Genomic DNA, 22,225 nt, shown 5'->3' with positions numbered 1-22,225 from the left:
CACGAGTTCGCGGCCCGCACAAAGCGAACTCGTCACATATGACTCCACCCCTATATAGACCGCGCAACGTCACGGGGTACGTTAGCTGCTTCTCCTTCCTCGGCTCCACCACTCTATATAAGTGCCAATCTCTTTCTCATCCGCATCTCCTCATCTGCAGGGCCAACGGCCAAGGAAGAAAGCAAAGCACGCACAGAGGGGGACAGCAGCTGCGGCGGCCCACTCTCCCCTGTCGGCTTCCTCTTTCCTCCGCCGTGTTGCAGCCGTCGGCGGCGGGAGGGAGGGGTGGATAGGTAGAGGATGGACGACGCGGGCGAGATACACGCGTTCGGGCGCAGCCTGCGGCGGGAGAGCTCGGTGTGGTCGCGCGGCGGGGAGGAGCTGTTCTCGCGGTCGTCGCGGGACGAGGACGACGAGGAGGCGCTGCGATGGGCGGCGCTGGAGAAGCTGCCCACCTACGACCGCGCGCGCACGGCGGTGCTGGCCATGCCGGAGGGGGAGCTCAAGGAGGTGAACGTGGACAGGCTGGGCGCGCAAGAGAAGCACGCGCTGCTGCAGCGCATCGCCTGGGTCGGCGACGACCACGAGCGCTTCCTCTCCAAGTTCAAGGACCGCGTCGACCGGTACGCCTCCTCCCCTCCTGCTCCCGGCGACGGCCAAGGTAGCTCCTAACATTGGTCGCGTGCTGATGATGCAGAGTGGGGATCCAGCTGCCGACGATCGAGGTGAGGTACGACAACCTCAACGTGGAGGCGGAGGCGTACGTGGGGAGCAGGGGCCTGCCCACCATCCTCAACACCTACGCCAATGTACTCGAGGTACGTCACAAGAACTCCCACAAGGAAGTACTCTTACACTTCATTTTTCTTTCTACACGTTGACTGTTGAGCCTGCGGTGAGGGTTAACAGAAATAGATTGAGTGCAAGACCAACAGTGAAAACTGTGGCTAGGAGAGAAAACACAACAGACTGATGTTGACTGGTTTCCGATAAAGATCGCTAGACTTGGCTACCCATTTTCTCTTCCCCGTCTCTTTCTAATCTGGTAAGCGTCAATTAAACAAGAGCAATATTACCACCGAGAGTCCAAAAAGGTCACTCAGCTGGTAATACCACAAGGTGTCAACGACAAGTGGCACTAGGCCTCGTATGTCATCGTCCTCCCACTGGATGATATTTTACTCATCTTTGCAATGGCACTGACAGCTGACACACGTTCCTCACAAATATTTCTTGTTCCAAGCAGACGCAAACAAAGTCGGAAGCATAAGAGGAGCTGTACAAATCCATAAGCCATGTTAAGCAGTGACGTGCCTAACTGCCGCGACCTTTTGATCCCATGTTAACACACTAATCCTAAAGATTTTGAAAACAAACAGAATTATTCTCTATGCGGAGTCAGTAAGCAAACTCTCTCGGATAAACAGTCAAGTTTGCTCACTGAAGCTCCGAACGTTAGGATAACTGCAAGTCCAGCATACTGGTCTATTAAGCAGCTTCAGTGTTAGGAGTTACAAACGTGCAGGACTCCATTGCATTCATTTACCTTAATTTTTTGTGCTTGCATAATATGCGTACTTACTTACATGGTGGTGATCGTCTTCAAACAGGGCCTGGCAAATGCTCTCCACCTAACACAAAACAAGAAGCGGAAAATATCAATCCTTCACAATGTCAGTGGAATCATCAAGCCTCACAGGTAATTTCTAGGCATGCTTTCACTCAGCGAATCATCTCCATTGAATTGTACCTTATCGGTTTATCCCATCCATTTTCAGGATGACCTTGCTTCTGGGTCCCCCTGGCGCGGGAAAAACCTCGCTGCTTCTGGCCTTGGCCGGAACCCTGCCTTCGAGTCTTAAGGTGGATCGTTTTTTCTTTTGGTTGTTCTCTTTTTCATCATGGTAACTTGCTACTACTAACATGAGGAAACATTGCAATCACAAAAGATGTCAGGGGACATAATTTACAATGGGCATACCATGGATGAGTTTGTGCCACGGAGATCGGCTGCCTATGTTAGCCAACATGATCTGCATATGGCGGAACTGACTGTCCGTGAGACAGTCAACTTCTCTGCAAAATGTCAAGGAATTGGTCACCGTTTCGGTAAGAACAAGAAAAATGTAGACCTCAAAACTCATCATGGTAGCATATTGCATTGAGTAACCTGAATTTCGTACGAAATGATCAGACCTGCTAATGGAGCTATCGAGGAGAGAAAAGGAAGAAAATATCAAACCAGATCCAGAAATTGATATTTACTTGAAGGTACTACACTCGTTACATTTTAAATCACACTTCACCGTATTCAGTGGTTGAGACTTGAGGACGTTTCAATAGGAAGTTTGATGGATATCAATCTTTGGTTTTTCTTATCTAGGCTGCTGCGACAGGAGAGCAGAAAGCCGAGGTGGTCACAAATCACATTCTGAAGGTGCATGCAAATCAGCTACTTGTTTTATAGCTCAGTTGTAGTTTACATAGAATTACATAGTTATAACAAGAATGCTACCAAGTTCCTTTCTTTAAGCTCACAGAAAGTTCTAGAAAATTAAAAAGTGACCACATTACTAATGCTTTGATTTTTTTATTATTATGGAAGGTCTTGGGGTTGGATATCTGTGCCGATACACTGGTAGGCAATAATATGTTGAGAGGCATATCAGGAGGGCAAAAAAAGAGAGTAACTACAGGTAAATATAGCCTATGAGTAAGAAACCTACCAGATGCTTATGTGTTATTATGGAACAAAATTACTTCGTACTCCTACACAATCCAACTCATCCATTCTCTGACATGGTTGTGCAGCTGAGATGCTTGTCACACCAGGACGAGCCCTTTTCATGGATGAGATATCAACTGGACTTGACAGCTCAACAACCTTCCAGATTGTGAACTCCATCCGACAAACAATCCACATTATCGGTGGAACAGCAGTCATTGCCTTGCTACAACCTGCACCAGAGACATATGAATTGTTTGATGATATAATTCTCCTCTCAGACGGTCAGGTTGTCTACAATGGCCCTCGAGAACATGTGCTCGAGTTCTTTAAATCAATGGGATTCAAATGTCCTGAGCGAAAAGGCGTAGCTGACTTCTTGCAAGAAGTGAGTGTCATCAACGTTTGTATGAAGCTTTCTCTAATTATGGATTTGTTTTAAAAACACATTAGTCTGAAATGCCTTCAAAATACAAAACGTTAAATATGTAGGGAATTTCATAAAGGCAGAGTATGCTCACAAGTGGAACAGATGGAGCGACATATTTTAATTTTTGATACAGTTTGCGTCTTGGGCAAAATATGGCAAGCTGAAAAATTGATAGTTGTAGAAAACTCTGTCATAAGTTGAGATTTCCCCCCCAAAAAAACTTCAGATTTTATTAATACCAGAACCATAATTGGCTACAATGTTCAAGTGTGGTTGACTATAACTGGAAATTTGATAGGTTACATCAAGAAAAGATCAAGGGCAATACTGGATAAACAGTGATGAGACATACCGATATGTTCCTGTTAAGGAGTTTGCGGAGGCATTTCAATCTTTCCACGTTGGTCAAGCTATAAAGAGTGAGTTAGCAGTGCCGTTTGACAAGAATGGAAGTCATCCCGCAGCTCTGAAAACATCACAATACGGTGCCAGCATGAAGGAACTACTCAAAGCTAATATCAACAGAGAGGTGCTGCTCATGAAAAGAAACTCCTTTGTGTATATATTCAAGGCAACTCAGGTGATGATTCTAAAAGGCAAAATCTATTAAAAAAGTTCAACACTAACTGATTTCGTTGTTATTCCTAGATAAGAACATAACATAAATTTTCTTACTATTTCTCTTTATTCTTCAGTTGACAATCATGGCGATCATCGCAATGACCGTCTTTCTGCGCATCAATATGCATCATGACTCGGTGACAGATGGAGGGATATACATGGGTGCTCTCTTCTTTGGGATTTTGATGATCATGTTCAATGGTTTAGCAGAAGTAGGTCTAACTATTGCAAAGCTCCCTGTTTTTTTCAAGCAACGGAATCTTCTCTTCTTTCCAGCATGGACATACACGTTGCCGTCATGGCTCATTAAGACCCCTCTCTCCTTGCTCAATGTAACAATTTGGGTCGGCATAACATACTATGGCATTGGATTTGATCCCAACGTACAGAGGTAAGGGTGGAATTCTAACATACATTATCTTTTTTTAATGTATTGCAGAAGCTAATGAAAACAATGCAATGCTACAGATTTTTTAGGCAGTTCCTGCTGCTCTTTTTAATGAACGAGGCATCATCTGGACTCTTTCGCTTCATTGCTGGTCTTGCAAGGCATCAGGTTGTTTCAAGCACCCTCGGGTCCTTCTGCATACTAATTTTTATGCTCACTGGTGGATTCGTCCTGGCAAGAGGTATGCAAAAGTAGCTAAGCTGAAGTCCAAAACTGATTTTGAAGTGTCCACCTAAGAACACCTGGACTAAATTTCCTGAGTTCAGTTACCTTTTCCTCATTGGATGTGGCATCTGTGAATCATAGATTAAAACATTCCTTTGATTTAACAGAGAATGTAAAGAAATGGTGGATATGGGGGTACTGGATATCACCCCTGATGTACGCACAAAATGCACTATCGGTGAATGAGTTCCTAGGTCACAGCTGGAACAAGGTAAATAGACTTTTGTGAAAAAAGGATAAACAATCGTCTTTCTGAATATGCCTGGCTAAAGCATATTGTTACTGTTGTACTACAGACAATCCCCGGTTTCAAGGAACCACTTGGAAACCTAGTTCTGAAATCTCGAGGGGTCTTTCCTGATACGAAGTGGTACTGGATTGGTGCTGGTGCCTTGCTCGGATATGTGCTACTATTTAATATCCTCTATACCGTCTGCCTCACATTCCTCGACCGTGAGTCAGAAATAACTTGTATTTAGAATGCAAATAGGTAGCTAATTTTGCAATTTCAAAAAACAATGCTGTAAATTCTAATCTCATACATTCTCCTATCTGCAGCATTTGACAGCAACCAGCCAACAGTATCTGAAGAAACATTGAAGATAAAACAAGCTAATCTCACTGGTGAAGTTTTAGAAGCATCATCGAGAGGACGGGTTAACAACAGTACAATAGCATCTAGAGGTACTTACTGATTCCATAGTCATCAATTTGAAAAAGATATAACATAATGGCCAAGTGGCAAAGCTCAATAAATTTGACTTCCCAGCCTGATAGTTGAGGTATAATTTAAAATTACCATTTGCATATGTCTACCAGATACTGAGGATGGGAGCAATGATGAATCGACTTCCAATCATGCAACAGTGAATTCTAGTCCAGGCAAGAAAGGAATGGTCCTCCCTTTTGTGCCTCTCTCCATCACATTCGATGATATAAAATACAGTGTAGACATGCCACAGGTATTTTCTTTTTGAAAATTCTATAAAGTACAGATACGTACAATATATGGAACATAAATGAGTGAAAATATCATGCATAACTCCTTTATCCAACAAAAAATGTAGGAAATTAAAGCACAAGGTGTGGCAGAGAGTCGGTTGGAACTACTGAAGGGTATCAGTGGTTCATTTAGGCCAGGAGTGCTTACAGCTCTTATGGGTGTCAGTGGTGCCGGTAAGACAACACTGATGGATGTGTTGGCTGGACGGAAGACCAGTGGATACATAGAGGGAAACATTACAATCTCTGGTTATCCAAAGAAGCAAGAAACTTTTGCTCGTGTATCGGGATACTGTGAGCAGAACGACATTCATTCACCAAATGTGACCGTCTATGAGTCTCTTGCATTCTCTTCATGGCTCCGACTACCTGCCAATGTCGATTCCTCAACAAGAAAGGTTTGCAAAGAACAATTTGTTTTTCTTTTGAATGTTTTCATAGTATACGAGTATATATATTTACTATAAAATTGTATGAAACATGATTAAGTGAGAAAACTAATATTGCAACTGATTATGTTCCGTAAAACAAATTGGCAACTGATCTCAAATGTTGTACGATATAAAATATAAAATCGATAACTGTTGAATTCAAATTCACCGAAATGATTCAGACAGATATTTTGACGTGACTGTTGATCACATTTATGTACTACTCATATCTTGGCAAGGGAGACAATACCTGCTGACTGCTCTAACACATGAAATCTGGTCTGCAGATGTTCATTGATGAGGTCATGGAATTGGTGGAACTCTCCCCCTTAAGAGATGCATTGGTTGGATTACCTGGTGTGAGTGGATTGTCGACTGAGCAAAGGAAAAGGCTAACAATAGCAGTGGAGCTGGTTGCTAACCCTTCCATCATTTTCATGGACGAACCAACATCTGGACTTGATGCACGGGCAGCAGCCATTGTCATGAGGGCAATAAGGAATACTGTAGATACAGGACGGACAGTTGTTTGCACCATTCATCAACCAAGCATCGACATATTTGAGTCTTTTGATGAGGTACTAAATGCAGTGCCTACATGTAGTAAAGAAAAAAAAAACAGTAAAGCAACACACGGGCAATTCATACTGTTTATCAACGCTTTTAATACCTGATGATCATGTGTGTCTTTGTAGCTCTTCCTGATGAAACGAGGAGGTGAAGAGATTTATGTAGGTCCACTAGGCCGGCACTCATGTGAATTGATCAGATATTTTGAGGTGACGAAGAGAACATAAATTAGTGCATGTTTATATATGCAGCCTCGCACCGAACAAAAATGTTACTGAATTGTTTTCCTTTGGTTCTACACAGGCTGTTGAAGATGTCAGAAAGATTAAAGACGGTTACAATCCTTCAACATGGATGCTGGAAGTGACTAGTGCAACACAAGAACAGATGACTGGGATTAACTTCAGTCAAGTATACAAGAATTCTGATCTATATCGGTAGGCTTCTGTTTGCATTACTTCATGATTTAATAACTAATGAATGAAAGACTGAAAAATATTGATTTAAGCTATGAAATCTTATATTTCGAAACAAAGAGCAAAAAACAATATTTTCTTCAGCATGTTTAAAGTTTAAACTAGTATTTAAGAGGGAGATCTCTAAACTACAAAACACCAGAATATTTTCGGACAAATATGCATTACAAACAACATTGAAATCATATATGGCCCATTTTAAAAGCATGACAACAGTAGTATCATACTAGTATTCAGTTTAATCTTCTGCAACTGAATAATGTCTTAAATGTGCACTAATATTGTTGGTTTTGTTGCATTTCAGGAGGAACAAAAATCTAATAAAGGAGCTAAGCACACCTCCTGAAGGTTCAAGCGACCTATCCTTTCCAACCCAATACTCACAAACTTTCCTCACACAGTGTTTTGCTTGCCTGTGGAAGCAAAGCCTGTCATACTGGAGAAACCCTCCATACACAGCTGTCAAGTACTTCTATACTACAGTTATTGCACTGTTGTTTGGGACAATGTTCTGGGGCATTGGCAAAAAAAGGTAAGATAATATGTAACAAAAGAAAGTACAAAATAATACATGGTATTTGTTGAGGAGATTACATATGGTTCTTACCTTCAAAATTCACTAGAAACATTTTACTCTTGCAGACACAATCAACAGGACTTGTTCAATGCCATGGGTTCCATGTATTCCTCAGTTTTGTTCATGGGGGTGCAGAACTCTGCCTCAGTTCAGCCAGTTGTGGCTGTTGAGCGCACGGTCTTTTACAGGGAAAGAGCGGCTCACATGTACTCACCTTTGCCATATGCATTGGGACAGGTAAATTTACTTTGCATTAACTTTCATCTGTAATTATTTTATATGCCAAGTAAAAACAAGACTAGGGAGCTCAACAAACAGATGGCATCACATTCTCACGTAGAGCATAATAAACAGATGTAAACGAGGCTTCATAAAAGGTTTCAGATAATATTGAATTACAGCCAGAAAAGATGGTACAGATAGTTAAAACAAATCCCCTAAGTGGAAAGCAACGGTAAGACAATAAGAGCCCTAACATCCTTCCCTTTGCAGGTTGCAATTGAACTTCCATACATCTTTGTCCAGTCCTTGATATATGGTGTGCTAGTATATGCTATGATTGGGTTCGAGTGGACAGCTGTCAAATTCTTTTGGTACCTGTTCTTCATGTACTTCACTCTAGCTTACTTCACATTTTACGGAATGATGTCGGTGGGCCTGACCCCAAACTACAACGTTGCCTCTGTTGCTTCCACGGCATTCTATGCTCTTTGGAACCTTTTCTCGGGATTTATTACACCAAGAACTGTAAGTATACTATTTGCTCTCAATGTTTTAACTTCCTATACTTCCACCTCTATAACCAATAACCAAATTTTGCTCCTTCTTTTCCTAATACTATGCAAGCTCTTATGCAAAAAGTAATATTATGTGAACTGGCTACTTTCCTCTACAGAGAATCCCGATATGGTGGAGGTGGTACTACTGGCTCAGCCCTATTGCATGGACACTGAATGGTCTGGTCACTTCACAGTTTGGAGACGTAACCGAAAAGTTTGATAATGGTGTGCGGGTATCCGATTTTGTAGAAAGCTATTTTGGGTACCATCATGACTTCCTGTGGGTGGTCGCTGTGGTGGTCGTCTCATTCGCTCTTCTCTTTGCTTTCCTATTCGGGCTCTCAATCAAGCTATTCAACTTCCAGAAGAGATGAGTGATCAATGAAGAACATATCCAAGTTTGACCAAAGCCCACTAAGCAGAGATAGTACAATAAGACTACGTCCTTGTAATTGTATTGGATACATGTGAATAGTAGCATAGCATATATTTTGAGAGCACAGTGCCCAGATCGAATGTATAGTGACAGTGCACATTGTGCCCAGTGCCCTAGGAGTACAGTTTTGCAAGTTGTATAAATCAAGTAATTTGCCACACCGTCGATTTGCTTAACACATTTGGAGCTCTCACAAAACAAAACGGTGGCATGCTGCACTCAAAATTTACACAACCGAACTGATGCGGATGCCGGAATTCGCACAGGATGTCAGGAATCGTGGGGGGGAACCATACACGAATTCAATTTATGAACCTTCTGAATAACTGATTGCACCGAAATGCGAGTACCAATTGGACTATTATAAGAACTCGATCCACGCGGAGGGCAAAGTCGCGCCCACTATTTCTCAGCGCAGAAAGTGCGCAAGGCGTCGCGAAGAGGCGAAACCTATGAGACAGAGCAGAACGGGCAGATAGTGGAAAGGGCTACTCACCAGCGTGAAGTGGCGATCGACGGACGCCATGGAGCCCCGGCGGTGCTCGACGGAATGCTCACGAGAAAAGGTTTTTTTTTTCCAGAAACCGAGAAGGAGATTTCTCGGGCTTCGAAAGAGCTGGCCAAACGGGCCGGCCTGGCCCATGGTAATCGTGCCTGGCAGTGCGGCCGGCCCTGCCTCACCTCAAACCTCGGCCCATTCTGTACCGGCGTTTTTGAGCTCGCCCTTAAATGCACTACAACACACCTACAACTTTGAATCCCCTCAAAAAAGAAAAAAAGTACAACTTTGAATCCATTTCTCAACAACAACAACAACAAAAAAAAAGTCTAAAAAATACATATTGTACTGCCCAAACTATTTCATGTGTCAAAGCTTTTTTTTTTACTGTGAATGTGTTAAAGCTTATTTGGGAGAAGATTTCTTAATTTACAAAGCATTTGTTAGGCCGGTCGACACATTAGCCCGCATGCCCGGCCCATGGTGGGCCTGGCCCGACACGTATATAATCGGGTCGTGCCGGCATATGGTCTGTGTCGGCCATGAGGTTGGGCACGCGTGCCGGGACGACACGACCCGTTTAGATTTTTTTATGCAGCCCAATAGGTTGAATATAGGCCCTAAACAACCCAATAGTTGAATCCTATATGGACCAGCTAAATATACCATTAGGCCGGCCCATTTACTAAGGGGGTCGTGCCTGGGCTGACGGTACAACATGCGGGCCGACACGGTACGTCCCACCATGGGTCGTGTCGTGCCTCACGCGTTTTAGCCCAGGCCAGGCTGGGCAGCGCTGTGGTGGCCATCTGGCCAGTTCTAGTCATAATCAAGGTTAAAGTGGATCTTTTTGCTCTTTGGGAGGAAAAATGGAGCTTTTTTCTCAAATGATGCAAAGGTGAAGGAGATCAAATATCAAGTTTATTCACGAGCTTGGAGAATTATATTTTGAGGCTCACGACTTGTAAGTCTCTCAGATACCGCTGTCTTCCTTTACTGAAAGTAATTTTGTGGTTTTTGATGAAACTCCATGGGAACTATGTCAAAGATGCCAATATACCCCAAATGTTTCACCTACATGTTGTCGACTATTTGGCTTGTCCCAGAGAGTGAAGTCAGAGTTGTATCGTTGCGAGGTGACACGGCGGCAACGATGTCGTGCGATGGGCAGGTCGGACTATGTTGGTGCAAGGCATGTTACTTTCTCCTATGAGATTGATCATCGAAGTCGGACCTGCCTAGTCCTTGATGCGTTTGGCTGGCTATTTGGCATGGGCTGACAGAGTTCTCAAGTGTCATTCTTTCGGAAGGCTCATGATGGAGCGTTTGCAATGAAGTCGGAGTCGCTTGCTTGAGGAGAGATAATGGTGATGACATTACATGCAATTTCGACGGTGTCCTTTCATCAACGGTGTGTGTGAGTCTGGTGGGTAGCAATGTTGGCTGGGATGCATTTTCTATGGACGTGTTGTAACAGTTTTTGGCCAAATTCATGCAAATTAACAGGATCATTCTCTTTTAACTTTTTTTTAATGAATCGAGTCCCAAAAGGACCTTGTTTAAAAAAAAGACAAGCAGGCCGAACGTCACTATACATGTCTCCAAAACCGTGGTCACGATTGGCTGTACATGCATGATCCTTCAGGTAGGAACGGTGGAGCGCAGCTTGCACTACTGACGTACGTAACAAGCAGCATCCAGAAGGGCAACGTGTCCGACGTTGTTCTCAATCCTCTACGCCATGACGTACGTCAATCAACCCAATAATTTCTCTCACTGATTTACCAGCCGATCGCGATCAACAATTATCGGCGTGTAGCAGCAGCTCACTCGGCTTGAAATAATGCGGGATTGGGCTCGAAAACCTCTTAGAGAAAATTGAGCCCCAAAAAGGGGACGTGCAAGCGCACCCCGCGCAGCATGTCTCGGTTTTGTGGCCCCAAAACCGATTTAGCTGCTGATGCGTTGCTGTTGAGTTGAATGTACAGATTTGGACGTCTCAACAAACCAATCGATTGATAAAGGCTGGCACGAAACCTTGCTAGCCTGCCCACGATGGCTTGCTGAATGGTGAGGGCAAAGAGAAAGCGCCTTTCTGTATCCCTCAGAGGGGAAACTGTACAGTGAAGAAAGCAGGAAATGCGCCGCACGCTCGCTTCAGAAAATTACAGACTTTGAACAGACACTGTTCAAAGTTCAGACTATATATAAGCATTAAAGTAACGGTAGCCTTCAAAATTACTCCGTCTGTCCCAAAATATAAGGGAGTACGTACTCTGTAGTCTATATGCTTGACAACAGTGTATTATCTATGAGTAAGAACAGTAACAGTAGCCTTCTCTACGAGCTTATAGCTACAAAAACTCAAAAGTCAAAACAACATTGCAATTAACGAGAGCAAACACTTCGTAGCAACTAATCAACACACCTTGCTTAACAAGCAGACAAGGTACTCTACGGCGCCCGAAGAAGAATCGCTAAACACAGTTGGAGCAGCAGGGTGACCATGCACGTTGTCCTCCGGTGCACCGCCGGTGGCGAGGACGCCGACGCGGTCGACCCCGTGATCGGGTTGTCGTGCTGGTAGTACCACGGGAACCACGGCAGGACCGGGTTCGGCGGCGGAGGAGCCGGCCCGGCCTGGACGGCGCTGAACGGCGGCGCGAGGAACCCCGGCATGACCCCGGGCGGGGTCAGCTGGAAGCCCCCTGCCGGAGGTGGCGGGTAGCTGCCGCCGAAGCCGTCGCCGGCACCGCCACCTGTTCCCGTTCCAGTCCCTGCTGGTGGCGGTGGCGGGTAGCTGTTGATGACGCCTCCTGAGGTTGGTGGCGGGAGGCACGGGTATGGGCAGTCGGCCGGCGTGTCCGCCACCGCCATGGCGGCGAGCATGGTGATCACGGCGACGAAGAGGGTGATCACGAAGGATCTAGGCATGGTTGCGTACGTGTGTGTGTGGACTCTGGAGTCTGCGAGAGAAAGATCGAGAGGAAGAGAGAGCGCACTGAATATTTGATACTGGTTGGTGCGGCGCTCTGGTCACACCGAGATGGCCCTTTTGGGGTTTTGGTTTACAGGGACACCTGATAGTCTGATACTACTTTTTTTTTGAGCGATGATTGTCTGATAGTACTACTAAACGAGCTGCTGGTGTGTCCGACGAACAGCAATCATTCACTTGCTACGGGGGATCTACCGTAAGCGCGAGGGAGAAAATGTGACCAATGATGCGGCGCAGTGGTTGAACTCAGATGGCGTGCGAGATAGGTATGACCCCACAGCGTGCGGGAGAGGATGCACGTTTTAGCGCCAAGAGAGTTTACATACAAACATTGAGTAGCAAAATGCACACAATCACCACATTTGTGCTATGATTAGCTAAAACCTATCACTTTACGATTCGTGGCATTTTGAACTGCACCGAATTTTTGACAGTGACAAAAAAACACTGAGCTACTTTCTGAGCACGTTTTGACGTGGCGGATCCCTCTCAGGCCGACATCGGCGACGACACGTCGTTGACTGCTTTGTCAGAAGCGGTTGGGTCGGAATGAACCCGAGCGTGCTCTCTCACTCGCACTCTCCCCTCCCACCTCGATCTCCCTCATTTCTCTCGCAGGGCATGGCGACGGCGGGATCTGTCGAAGGCGGCATCAGATCCATCGGCGATGGCGGGGTGGGGACAGATCATGAAGCACAGATGGGGGCGGATGGCAGTGTTGCAGGGTGGACACGCGGCGAGGAGGAAGATTGCTGCGGCAACAACCTATTCCATTCATCGCTGCCACTACCAGCATCAATGGATGTCGCCTGCAGTGTGGTGGAGGAGCCACCCACTCCAAATGTGCCCCCCCACCCCCACGTGAGCTGCATTCCCCTCTATAGCTCTCCCCTCTCTTTATATCCATTTCATTGCTGCAATTTAGGGTTTCAGATTTGGAATGTAGGTTCAGAATATATTAACAATTGGTCATGTTATCATAAATACTACTTGTTAGCTGATTGATACTAGTTTTTGCATGTTTCTATATTAACTGGATGTTGTTGTTCTGTTTGACTAAATGTACTAAAGTACTGAATTTACTGAATGTTATTGTCCTGTTTGACTGGATTTGGGGTTTTGAAAATAGGGTTTTAGTCTGTCCGAAATATTTTAGTTTCTGAATGATGCTTTGGAATGAGTACTCATTTAGAAATGTTGATGCAACATTGATCTCCAATTGGTAACTGGACATTTTTATACTTTTCATTTGTAGTATGGATCATGCTGACATTTGGAATGCGAGTTTCCAATTCTATGGTAGGGATAACCTTGACGGGACAATGTGTAGCTCTAAAATTAAATACACCGCTCTGTAAGCTATTATGGATTTGGAGGGCTTTGGAAGTACAAATTACATTTATTATGTGAAGTAAGAGGGAACTAACAAATCAGGTTCACAGTTGCTTGACAATAATGCAATGATTGAGGAAATGCTCAAACTGTTTGAGCACAGTAAATGTGCTTAAAGGAGATGCCCCAACACGACATGATGTAAATAGAGCGTCACAAATATGTGAGGAGAATATCCCCATCAGTACCATAGGGGAGCCTGTTGTATATGTAGCTGACAACCAAGGGGTTTTGAACACATAGCAGGGCAATAATATCCAGAGTAAGGACAAGTTTCTTTTGGAGTCTAAATACGATGAGGATGAAAGTGAAGATGATGAAGAAGAAAGGGATTTCAGTGCTGATTTTATTTGGCTACCTGAGTTTGGATGCGATCCTAGACCATTGGGTGTTGATGAAGGAGATTGAATTACTTCATAGATTGGAGCAACTGAAGTTGCAGAGAGAGGATCCTTGGTGCCTGTTGGGGAACGTAGTAATTTCAAAAAATTTCCTACGCACACGCAAGATCATGATGATGCATAGCAACGAGGGGAGAGTGTGATCTACGTACCTTGTAGATCGACAACGGAAGCGTTTGGATGATGTAGTCGTACGTCTCCACGGCCCGACCGATCAAGCACCGAAACTACGGCACCTCCGAGTTCTAGCACACGTTCAGCTCGATGACGATCCCCGGACTCTGATCCAGCAAAGTGTCGGGGAAGAGTTCCGTCAGCACGACGGCGTGGTGACGATCTTGATGTACTCCTGTCGCAGGGCTTCGCCTAAGCACCGCTACAATATTATCGAGGACTATGGTGGAAGGGGGCACCGCACACGGCTAAGAATATGATCACGTGGATCAACTTATGTCTCTCTGGGGTTCTCCTGCCTCCGTATATAAAGGACCAAGGGGAGGGGGGGTGCGGCCGGCCTAGGAGAGGCGCGCCAGGAGGAGTCCTACTCCCTCTGGGAGTAGGATTCCCCCCAATCCTAGTTGGAATAGGATTCGCAGAGGGGGGAAAAGAGAGAGGGGGGCCGGCCCCCTCTCTTTGTCCTATTCGGATCAAGGGAGGGGAGGGGCGCGCGGCCCACTTTGGGCTGCCCCTTCTCTTTTCCACTAAGGCCCACTAAGGCCCATCTAGCTCCCGGGGGGTTCCGGTAACCTCCCGGTACTCCGGTAAAATCCCGATTTCACCCGGAACACTTCCGATATGCAAACATAGGCTTCCAATATATCAATCTTTATGTCTCGACCATTTCGAGACTCCTCGTCATGTCCGTGATCACATCCGGGACTCCGAACAACCTTCGGTACATCAAAATGCATAAACTCATAATATAACCGTCATCGTAACCTTAAGCGTGCGGACCCTACGGGTTCAAGAACAATGTAGACATGACCGAGACATGTCTCCGGTCAATAACCAATAGCGGAACCTGGATGCTCATATTGGCTCCTACATATTCTACGAAAATCTTTATCGGTCAGACCGCATAACAACATACGTTGTTCCCTTTGTCATCGGTATGTTACTTGCCCGAGATTCGATCGTCGGTATCCAATACCTAGTTCAATCTCGTTACCAGCAAGTCTCTTTACTCGTTCTGTAATACATCATCCCGCAACTAACTCATTAGTTGCGATGCTTGCAAGGCTTAAGTGATGTGCATTACCGAGAGGGCCCAGAGATACCTCTCTGACAATCGGAGTGACAAATTCTAATCTCGAAATACGCCAACCCAACATGTACCTTTGGAGACACCTGTAGAGCTCCTTTATAATCACCCAGTTATGTTGTGACGTTTGGTAGCACACAAAGTGTTCCTCTGGTAAACGGGAGTTGCATAATCTCATAGTCATAGGAACATGTATAAGTTATGAAGAAAGCAATAGCAACATACTAAACGATCGGGTGCTAAGCTAATGGAATGGGTCATGTCAATCAGATCATTCACTTAATGATGTGATCCCTTTAATCAAATAACAACTCCTTGTTCATGGTTAGGAAACATAACCATCTTTGATTAACGAGCTAGTCAAGTAGAGGCATACTAGTGACACTCTGTTTGTCTATGTATTCACACATGTATTATGTTTCCGGTTAATACAATTCTAGCATGAATAATAAACATTTATCATGATATAAGGAAATAAATAATAACTTTATTATTGCCTCTAGGGCATATTTCCTTCAGTCTCCCACTTGCACTAGAGTCAATAATCTAGATCACATCGCCATGTGATTTAACATCAATAGTTCACATCTTTATGTGATTGGTTCACATCTCCATGTGACTAACACCCAAAGGGTTTACTAGATTCAATAATCTAGTTCACATCGCTATGTGATTAAGACCCAAAAAGTGATCATGTTTTGCTTGTGAGAGAAGTTTAGTCAACGGGTCTGCCACATTCAGATCCGTATGTATTTTGCAAATTTCTATGTCAACAATGCTCTGCACAGAGCTACTCTAGCTAATTGCTCCCACTTTCAATATGTATCCAGATTGAGACTTAGAGTCATCTGGATTAGTGTCAAAACTTGCATCGACGTAACCCTTTACGACGAACCTTTTTGTCACCTCCATAATCGAGAAACATATCCTTATTCCACTAAGGATAATTTTGACCGCTGTCCAGTGATCTACTCCTAGATCACTATTGTACTACCTTGCCAAAATCAGTGTAGGGTATACAATAGATCTGGTACATAGCATGACATACTTTATAGAACCTATGGCTGAGGCATAGGGAATGACTTTCATTCTCTTTCTATCTTCTGTCGTGGTCGGGTTTTGAGTCTTACTCAATTTCACACCTTGTAACACAGACAAGAACTCATTCTTTGACTGTTCTATTTTGAACTACTTCAAAATCTTGTCAAGGTATGTACTCATTGAAAAAACTTATCAAGCGTCTTGATCTATCTCTATAGATCTTGATGTTCAATATGTCAGCAGCTTCACTGAGGTCTTTCTTTGGAAAATTCCTTTCAAACACTCCTTTATGCTTTGCAGAATAATTCTACATTATTTCCGATCAACAATATGTCATTCACATATACTTATCAGAAATGTTGTAGTGCTCCCACTCACTTTCTTGTAAATACAGGCTTCATCGCAAGTCTGTATAAAACTATATGCTTTGATCAACTTATCAAAGCGTATATTCCAACTCCGAGATGCTTGCACCAGTCCATAGATGGATCGCTGGAGCTTGCATATTTTGTTAGCACCTTTAGGATTGACAAAACCTTCTGGTTGTATCATATACAACTCTTATTTAATAAATCTATTATGGAATGCAGTTTTGTTTATCCATTTGCCAGATTTCATAAAATGCGGCAATTGCTAACATGATTCGGACAGACATAAGCATAGATACGAGTGAGAAACTCTCATCGTAGTCAACACCTTGAACTTGTCGAAAACTTTTGCGACAATTCTAGCTTTGTAGATAGTAACACTACTATCAGTGTCCGTCTTCCTCTTGAAGATCCATTTATTATCAATGGCTTGCCAATCATCGGGCAAGTCAACCAAAGTCCATACTTTGTTCTCATACATGGATCCCATCTCAGATTTCATGGCCTCAAGCCATTTGCGGAATCTGGGCTCATCATTGCTTCTTCATAGTTCGTAGGTTCGTCATGGTCAAGTAGCATGACCTCCAGAACATGATTACCGTACCACTCTGGTGCGGATCTCACTCTGGTTTACCTACGAGATTCGGTAGTAACTTGATCTGAAGTAACATGATCATCATCATTAGCTTCCTCACTAATTGGTGTAGTAGTCACAGGAACAGATTTCTGTGATGAACTACTTTCCAATAAGGGAGAAGGTACAATTACCTTATCAAGTTCTACTTTCCTCCCACTCACTTCTTTCAAGAGAACCTCCTTCTCTAGAAATGATCCATTCTTAGCAACGAATGTCTTGCCTTTGGATCTGTGATAGAAGGTGTACCCAACAGTAACTTTTTGGGTATCCTATGAAGACACACTTTTCTGATTTGGGTTTGAGCTTCACTCTGAAACTTTTTCACATAAGCATTGCAACCCCAAACTTTAAGAAACGACAACTTTGGTTTCTTGCCAAACCACAGTTCATACGGTGTCATCTCAACAGATTTAGATGGTGCCCTTTTAACGTGAATGCAGTTGTCTCTAATGCATAACCCCAAAACGATAGTAGTAGATCGGTAAGAGACATCATAGATTGCACTATATCCAATAAAGTATGGTTATGACGTTCGGACACACCATTATGCTGTGGTGTTCCATGTGGCATGAGTTTGTGAAACTATTCCACATTGTTTTAATTGAAGACCAAACTCGTAACTCAAATATTTGTCTCCGCGATCAGATCGTAGAAACTTTATTTTCTTGTCACGATGTTTTTCCACTTCACTCTGAAATTCTTTGAACTTTTCAAATGTTTCAGACTTATGTTTCATCAAGTAGATATACCCATATCTGCTCGAATCATCTGTGAAGTTCAGAAAATAACGATACTTGCCGTGAGCCTTAACACTCATCGGACCGCATACATCAGTATGTATTATTTCCAATAAGTCAGTTGCTCGCTCCGGAGAACGGAGTCTTAGTCATCTTGCCCATGAGGCATGGTTCGCAAGCATCAAGTGATTCATAATCAAGTGATTCCAAAATCCCATCAGCATGGAGTTTCTTCATGCGCTTTACACCAATATGACCTAAACGGCAATGCTACAAATAAGTTGCACTATCATTATTAACTTTGCATCTTTTGGTTTCAAATTTATGATTTTGTGTATCACTACGATCGAGATCCAACGAACTATTTTCATTGGGTGTGTAACCATATAAGGTTTTATTCATGTAAACAGAACAACAATTTATTCTCTTACTTAAATGAATAACCGTATTACAATAAACATGATCAAATCATATTCATGCTCAACGCAAACACCAAATAACACTTATTCAGGTTCAACACTAATCCCGAAAGTATAGGGAGTGTGCGATGATGATCATATCAATCTTGGAACCACTTCCAACACACACTGTCACTTCACCCTTAACTAGTCTCTGTTTATTCTGCAACTCCCATTTCGAGTTACTAATCTTAGCAACTGAACTAGTATCAAATACTGAGGGGTTGCTATAAACACTAGTAAAGTACACATCAATAACATGTATATCAAATATACTTATGTTCACTTTGCCATCCTTCTTATCCGCCAATCACTTGGGGTAGTTCCGCTTCCAGTGACCAGTCCCTTTGCAGTAGAAGCACTTAGTGTCAGGCTTAGGACCAGACTTGGGCTTCTTCACTTGACCAGCAACTTGCTTGCTGTTCTTCTTGAAGTTCCCCTTCTTCCCTCTGTCCTTTTCTTGAAACTAGTGGTCTTGTCTACCATCAACACTTGATGTTTTTCTCGATTTCTACCTTCGTCAATTTCCGCATTACGAAGAGCTTGGGAATCATTTCCGTTATCCCTTGCATATCATAGTTCATCACGAAGTTCTACTAACTTGGTGATGGTGACTAGAGAATTCTGTCAATCACTATCTTATCTGGAAGATTAACTCCCACTTGATTCAAGCGATTGTAGTACTCAGACAATCTGGGCACATGCTCACTAGTTGAGCGATTCTCCTCCATCTTTTAGCTATAGAACTTGTTGGAGACTTCATATCTCTCAACTCGGGTATTTGCTTGAAATATTAACTTCAACTCCTGGAACATCTCATATGCTCCATGACGTTCAAAACATCTTTGAAGTCCCGATTCTAAGCCATTAAGCATGGTGCACTAAACTATCAAGTAGTCATCATATTGAGCTAGCCAAACGTTCATAATGTCTGCATCTGCTCCTGCAATAGGTCCGTCACCTAGCGGTGCATCAAGGACATAATTCTTCTGTGCAGCAATGAGGATAAACCTCAGATCACGGATCCAATCCGCATTATTGCTACTAACATCTTTCAACACAATTTTCTCTAGGAACATATCAAAATAAACACAGGGAAGCAATAACGCGAGCTATTGATCTACAACATAATTTGCAAAATACTACCAGGACTAAGTTCATGATAAATTTAAGTTCAATTAATCATATTACTAAGAACTCCCACTTAGATAGACATCCCTCTAATCCTCTAAGTGATTACGTGATCCAAATCAACTAAACCATGTCCGATCATCACGTGAGATGGAGTAGTTTCATTGGTGAACATCACTATGTTGATCATATCTACCATATGATTCACGCTCGACCTTTCGGTCTCCGTGTTCCGAGGCCATATCTGTATATGCTTGGCTCGTCAAGTATAACCTGAGTATTCCGCGTGTGCAACTGTTTTGCACCCGTTGTATTTGAACGTAGAGCCTATCACACCCGATCATCACGTGGTGTCTCAGCACGAAGAACTTTCGCAACGGTGCATACTCAGGGAGAACACTTCTTGATAATTAGTGAGAGATCATCTTAAAATGCTACCATCAAACTAAGCAAAATAAGATGTATAAAAGATAAACATCACATGCAATCAAAATATGTGACATGATATGGCCATCATCATCTTGCGCCTTTGATCTCCATCTCCAAAGTACTGTCATGATCTCTATCGTCACCGGCATGACACCATGATCTCCATCATCTTGATCTATATCAATGTGTCGTCACACGGTTGTCTCGCCAACTATTGCTCTTGCAACTATTGCTATCGCATAGCGATAAAGTAAAGCAATTATTTGGCGCTTGCATCTTATGCAATAAAGAGACAACCATAAGGCTTTTGCCAGTTGCCGATAACTTCAACAAAACATGATCATCTCATACAACAACTTATATCTCATCACGTTTTGACCATATCACATCACAACATGCCCTGCAAAAACAAGTTAGACGTCCTCTACTTTGTTGTTGCAAGTTTTACGTGGCTGCTACGGGCTTAAGCAAGAACCAATCTTACCTACGCATCAAAACCACAACGATAGTTTGTCAAGTTGGTGCTGTTTTAACCTTCGCAAGGACCGGGCGTAGCCACACTCGGTTCAACTAAAGTTGGAGAAACTGTCACCCGCAAGCCACCTATGTGCAAAGCACGTCGGGAGAACCGGTCTCGCGTAAGCGTACGCGTAATGTCGGTCCGGGCAGCTTCGTCCAACAATACCGCCGAACCAAAGTATGACATGCTGGTAAGAAGTATGACTTATATCGCCCACAACTCACTTGTGTTCTACTCGTGCATATAACATCAACATATAAAACCTAGGCTCGGATGCCACTGTTGGGGAACGTAGTAATTTCAAAAAATTTCCTACGCACACGCAAGATCATGATGATGCATAGCAACGAGGGGAGAGTGTGATCTACGTACCTTGTAGATCGACAACGGAAGCGTTTGGATGATGTAGTCGTACGTCTCCACGGCCCGACCGATCAAGCACCGAAACTACGGCACCTCCGAGTTCTAGCACACGTTCAGCTCGATGACGATCCCCGGACTCCGATCCAGCAAAGTGTCGGGGAAGAGTTCCGTCAGCACGACGGCGTGGTGACGATCTTGATGTACTCCTGTCGCAGGGCTTCGCCTAAGCACCGCTACAATATTATCGAGGACTATGGTGGAAGGGGGCACCGCACACGGCTAAGAATATGATCACGTGGATCAACTTATGTCTCTCTGGGGTTCTCCTGCCTCCGTATATAAAGGACCAAGGGGGGGGTGCGGCCGGCCTAGGAGAGGCGCGCCAGGAGGAGTCCTACTCCCTCTGGGAGTAGGATTCCCCCCCCCCCCCCAATCCTAGTTGGAATAGGATTAGTGGAGGGAGGAAAAGAGAGAGGGGGGCCGGCCCCCTCTCCTTGTCCTATTCGAATCAAGGGAGGGGAGGGGCGCGCGGCCCACTTTGGGCTGCCCCTTCTCTTTTCCACTAAGGCCCACTAAGGCCCATCTAGCTCCCCGGGGGTTCCGGTAACCTCCCGGTACTCCGGTAAAATTCCGATTTCACCCGGAACACTTCCGATATCCAAACATAGGCTTCCAATATATCAATCTTTATGTCTCGACCATTTTGAGACTCCTCGTCTTGTCCGTGATCACATCCGGGACTCCGAACAACCTTCGGTACATCAAAATGCATAAACTCATAATATAACTATCATCGTAACCTTAAGCGTGCGGACCCTACGGGTTTGAGAACAATGTAGACATGACCGAGACATGTCTCCGGTCAATAACCAATAGCGGAACCTGGATGCTCATATTGGCTCCTACATATTCTACAAAAATCTTTATCGGTCAGACCGCATAACAACATACGTTGTTCCCTTTGTCATCGGTATGTTACTTGCCCGAGATTCGATCGTCGGTATCCAATACCTAGTTCAATCTCGTTATCGGCAAGTCTCTTTACTCGTTCTATAATACATCATCCTGCAACTAACTCATTAGTTGCGATGCTTGCAAGGCTTAAGTGGTGTGCATTACCGAGAGGGCCCAGAGATACCTCTCTAACAATCGGAGTGACAAATTCTAATCTCGAAATACGCCAACCCAACATGTACCTTTGGAGACACCTGTAGAGCTCCTTTATAATCACCCAGTTACGTTGTGACGTTTGGTAGCACACAAAGTGTTC

The 22,225-nt window shown here is 43.9% G+C and overlaps 2 protein-coding genes across 2 annotated transcripts; one reads left to right on the top strand and one right to left on the bottom strand.

Moving 5' to 3' along the window:
• The first annotated feature begins 132 nt into the window (after positions 1-132).
• Positions 133-8,878, top strand: LOC125509104 (ABC transporter G family member 53). The gene is made up of 24 exons (XM_048673984.2): positions 133-623; positions 698-818; positions 1,611-1,699; positions 1,779-1,863; positions 1,950-2,109; positions 2,195-2,271; positions 2,384-2,437; positions 2,606-2,696; positions 2,812-3,113; positions 3,454-3,735; positions 3,851-4,167; positions 4,245-4,405; positions 4,557-4,660; positions 4,746-4,902; positions 5,008-5,133; positions 5,269-5,411; positions 5,517-5,849; positions 6,170-6,460; positions 6,578-6,661; positions 6,756-6,889; positions 7,233-7,460; positions 7,571-7,742; positions 7,998-8,252; positions 8,401-8,878. The coding sequence occupies exons 1-24, from the start codon at positions 301-303 to the stop codon at positions 8,656-8,658; spliced, it is 4,347 nt and encodes a 1,448-aa protein (XP_048529941.2). The 5' UTR covers positions 133-300; the 3' UTR covers positions 8,659-8,878.
• A 2,549-nt stretch (positions 8,879-11,427) lies between these two features.
• LOC125556030 (uncharacterized) lies at positions 11,428-12,334 on the bottom strand. Its single transcript, XM_048718831.1, has one exon. It carries the CDS (start codon positions 12,151-12,153, stop codon positions 11,674-11,676), a length of 480 nt encoding a protein of 159 aa, XP_048574788.1. The 5' UTR covers positions 12,154-12,334; the 3' UTR covers positions 11,428-11,673.
• Positions 12,335-22,225: the final 9,891 nt, after the last annotated feature.

The sequence above is a fragment of the Triticum urartu genome, chromosome 5A, assembly GCF_056163025.1.
Source record: "Triticum urartu cultivar PI428250 chromosome 5A, HENAU_Tu73, whole genome shotgun sequence".
NCBI classification, from domain to species: domain Eukaryota; kingdom Viridiplantae; phylum Streptophyta; class Magnoliopsida; order Poales; family Poaceae; genus Triticum; species Triticum urartu.
Note: the sequence above shows the minus strand (reverse complement) of the source record. Positions and strands in the feature narration are given on the sequence as shown.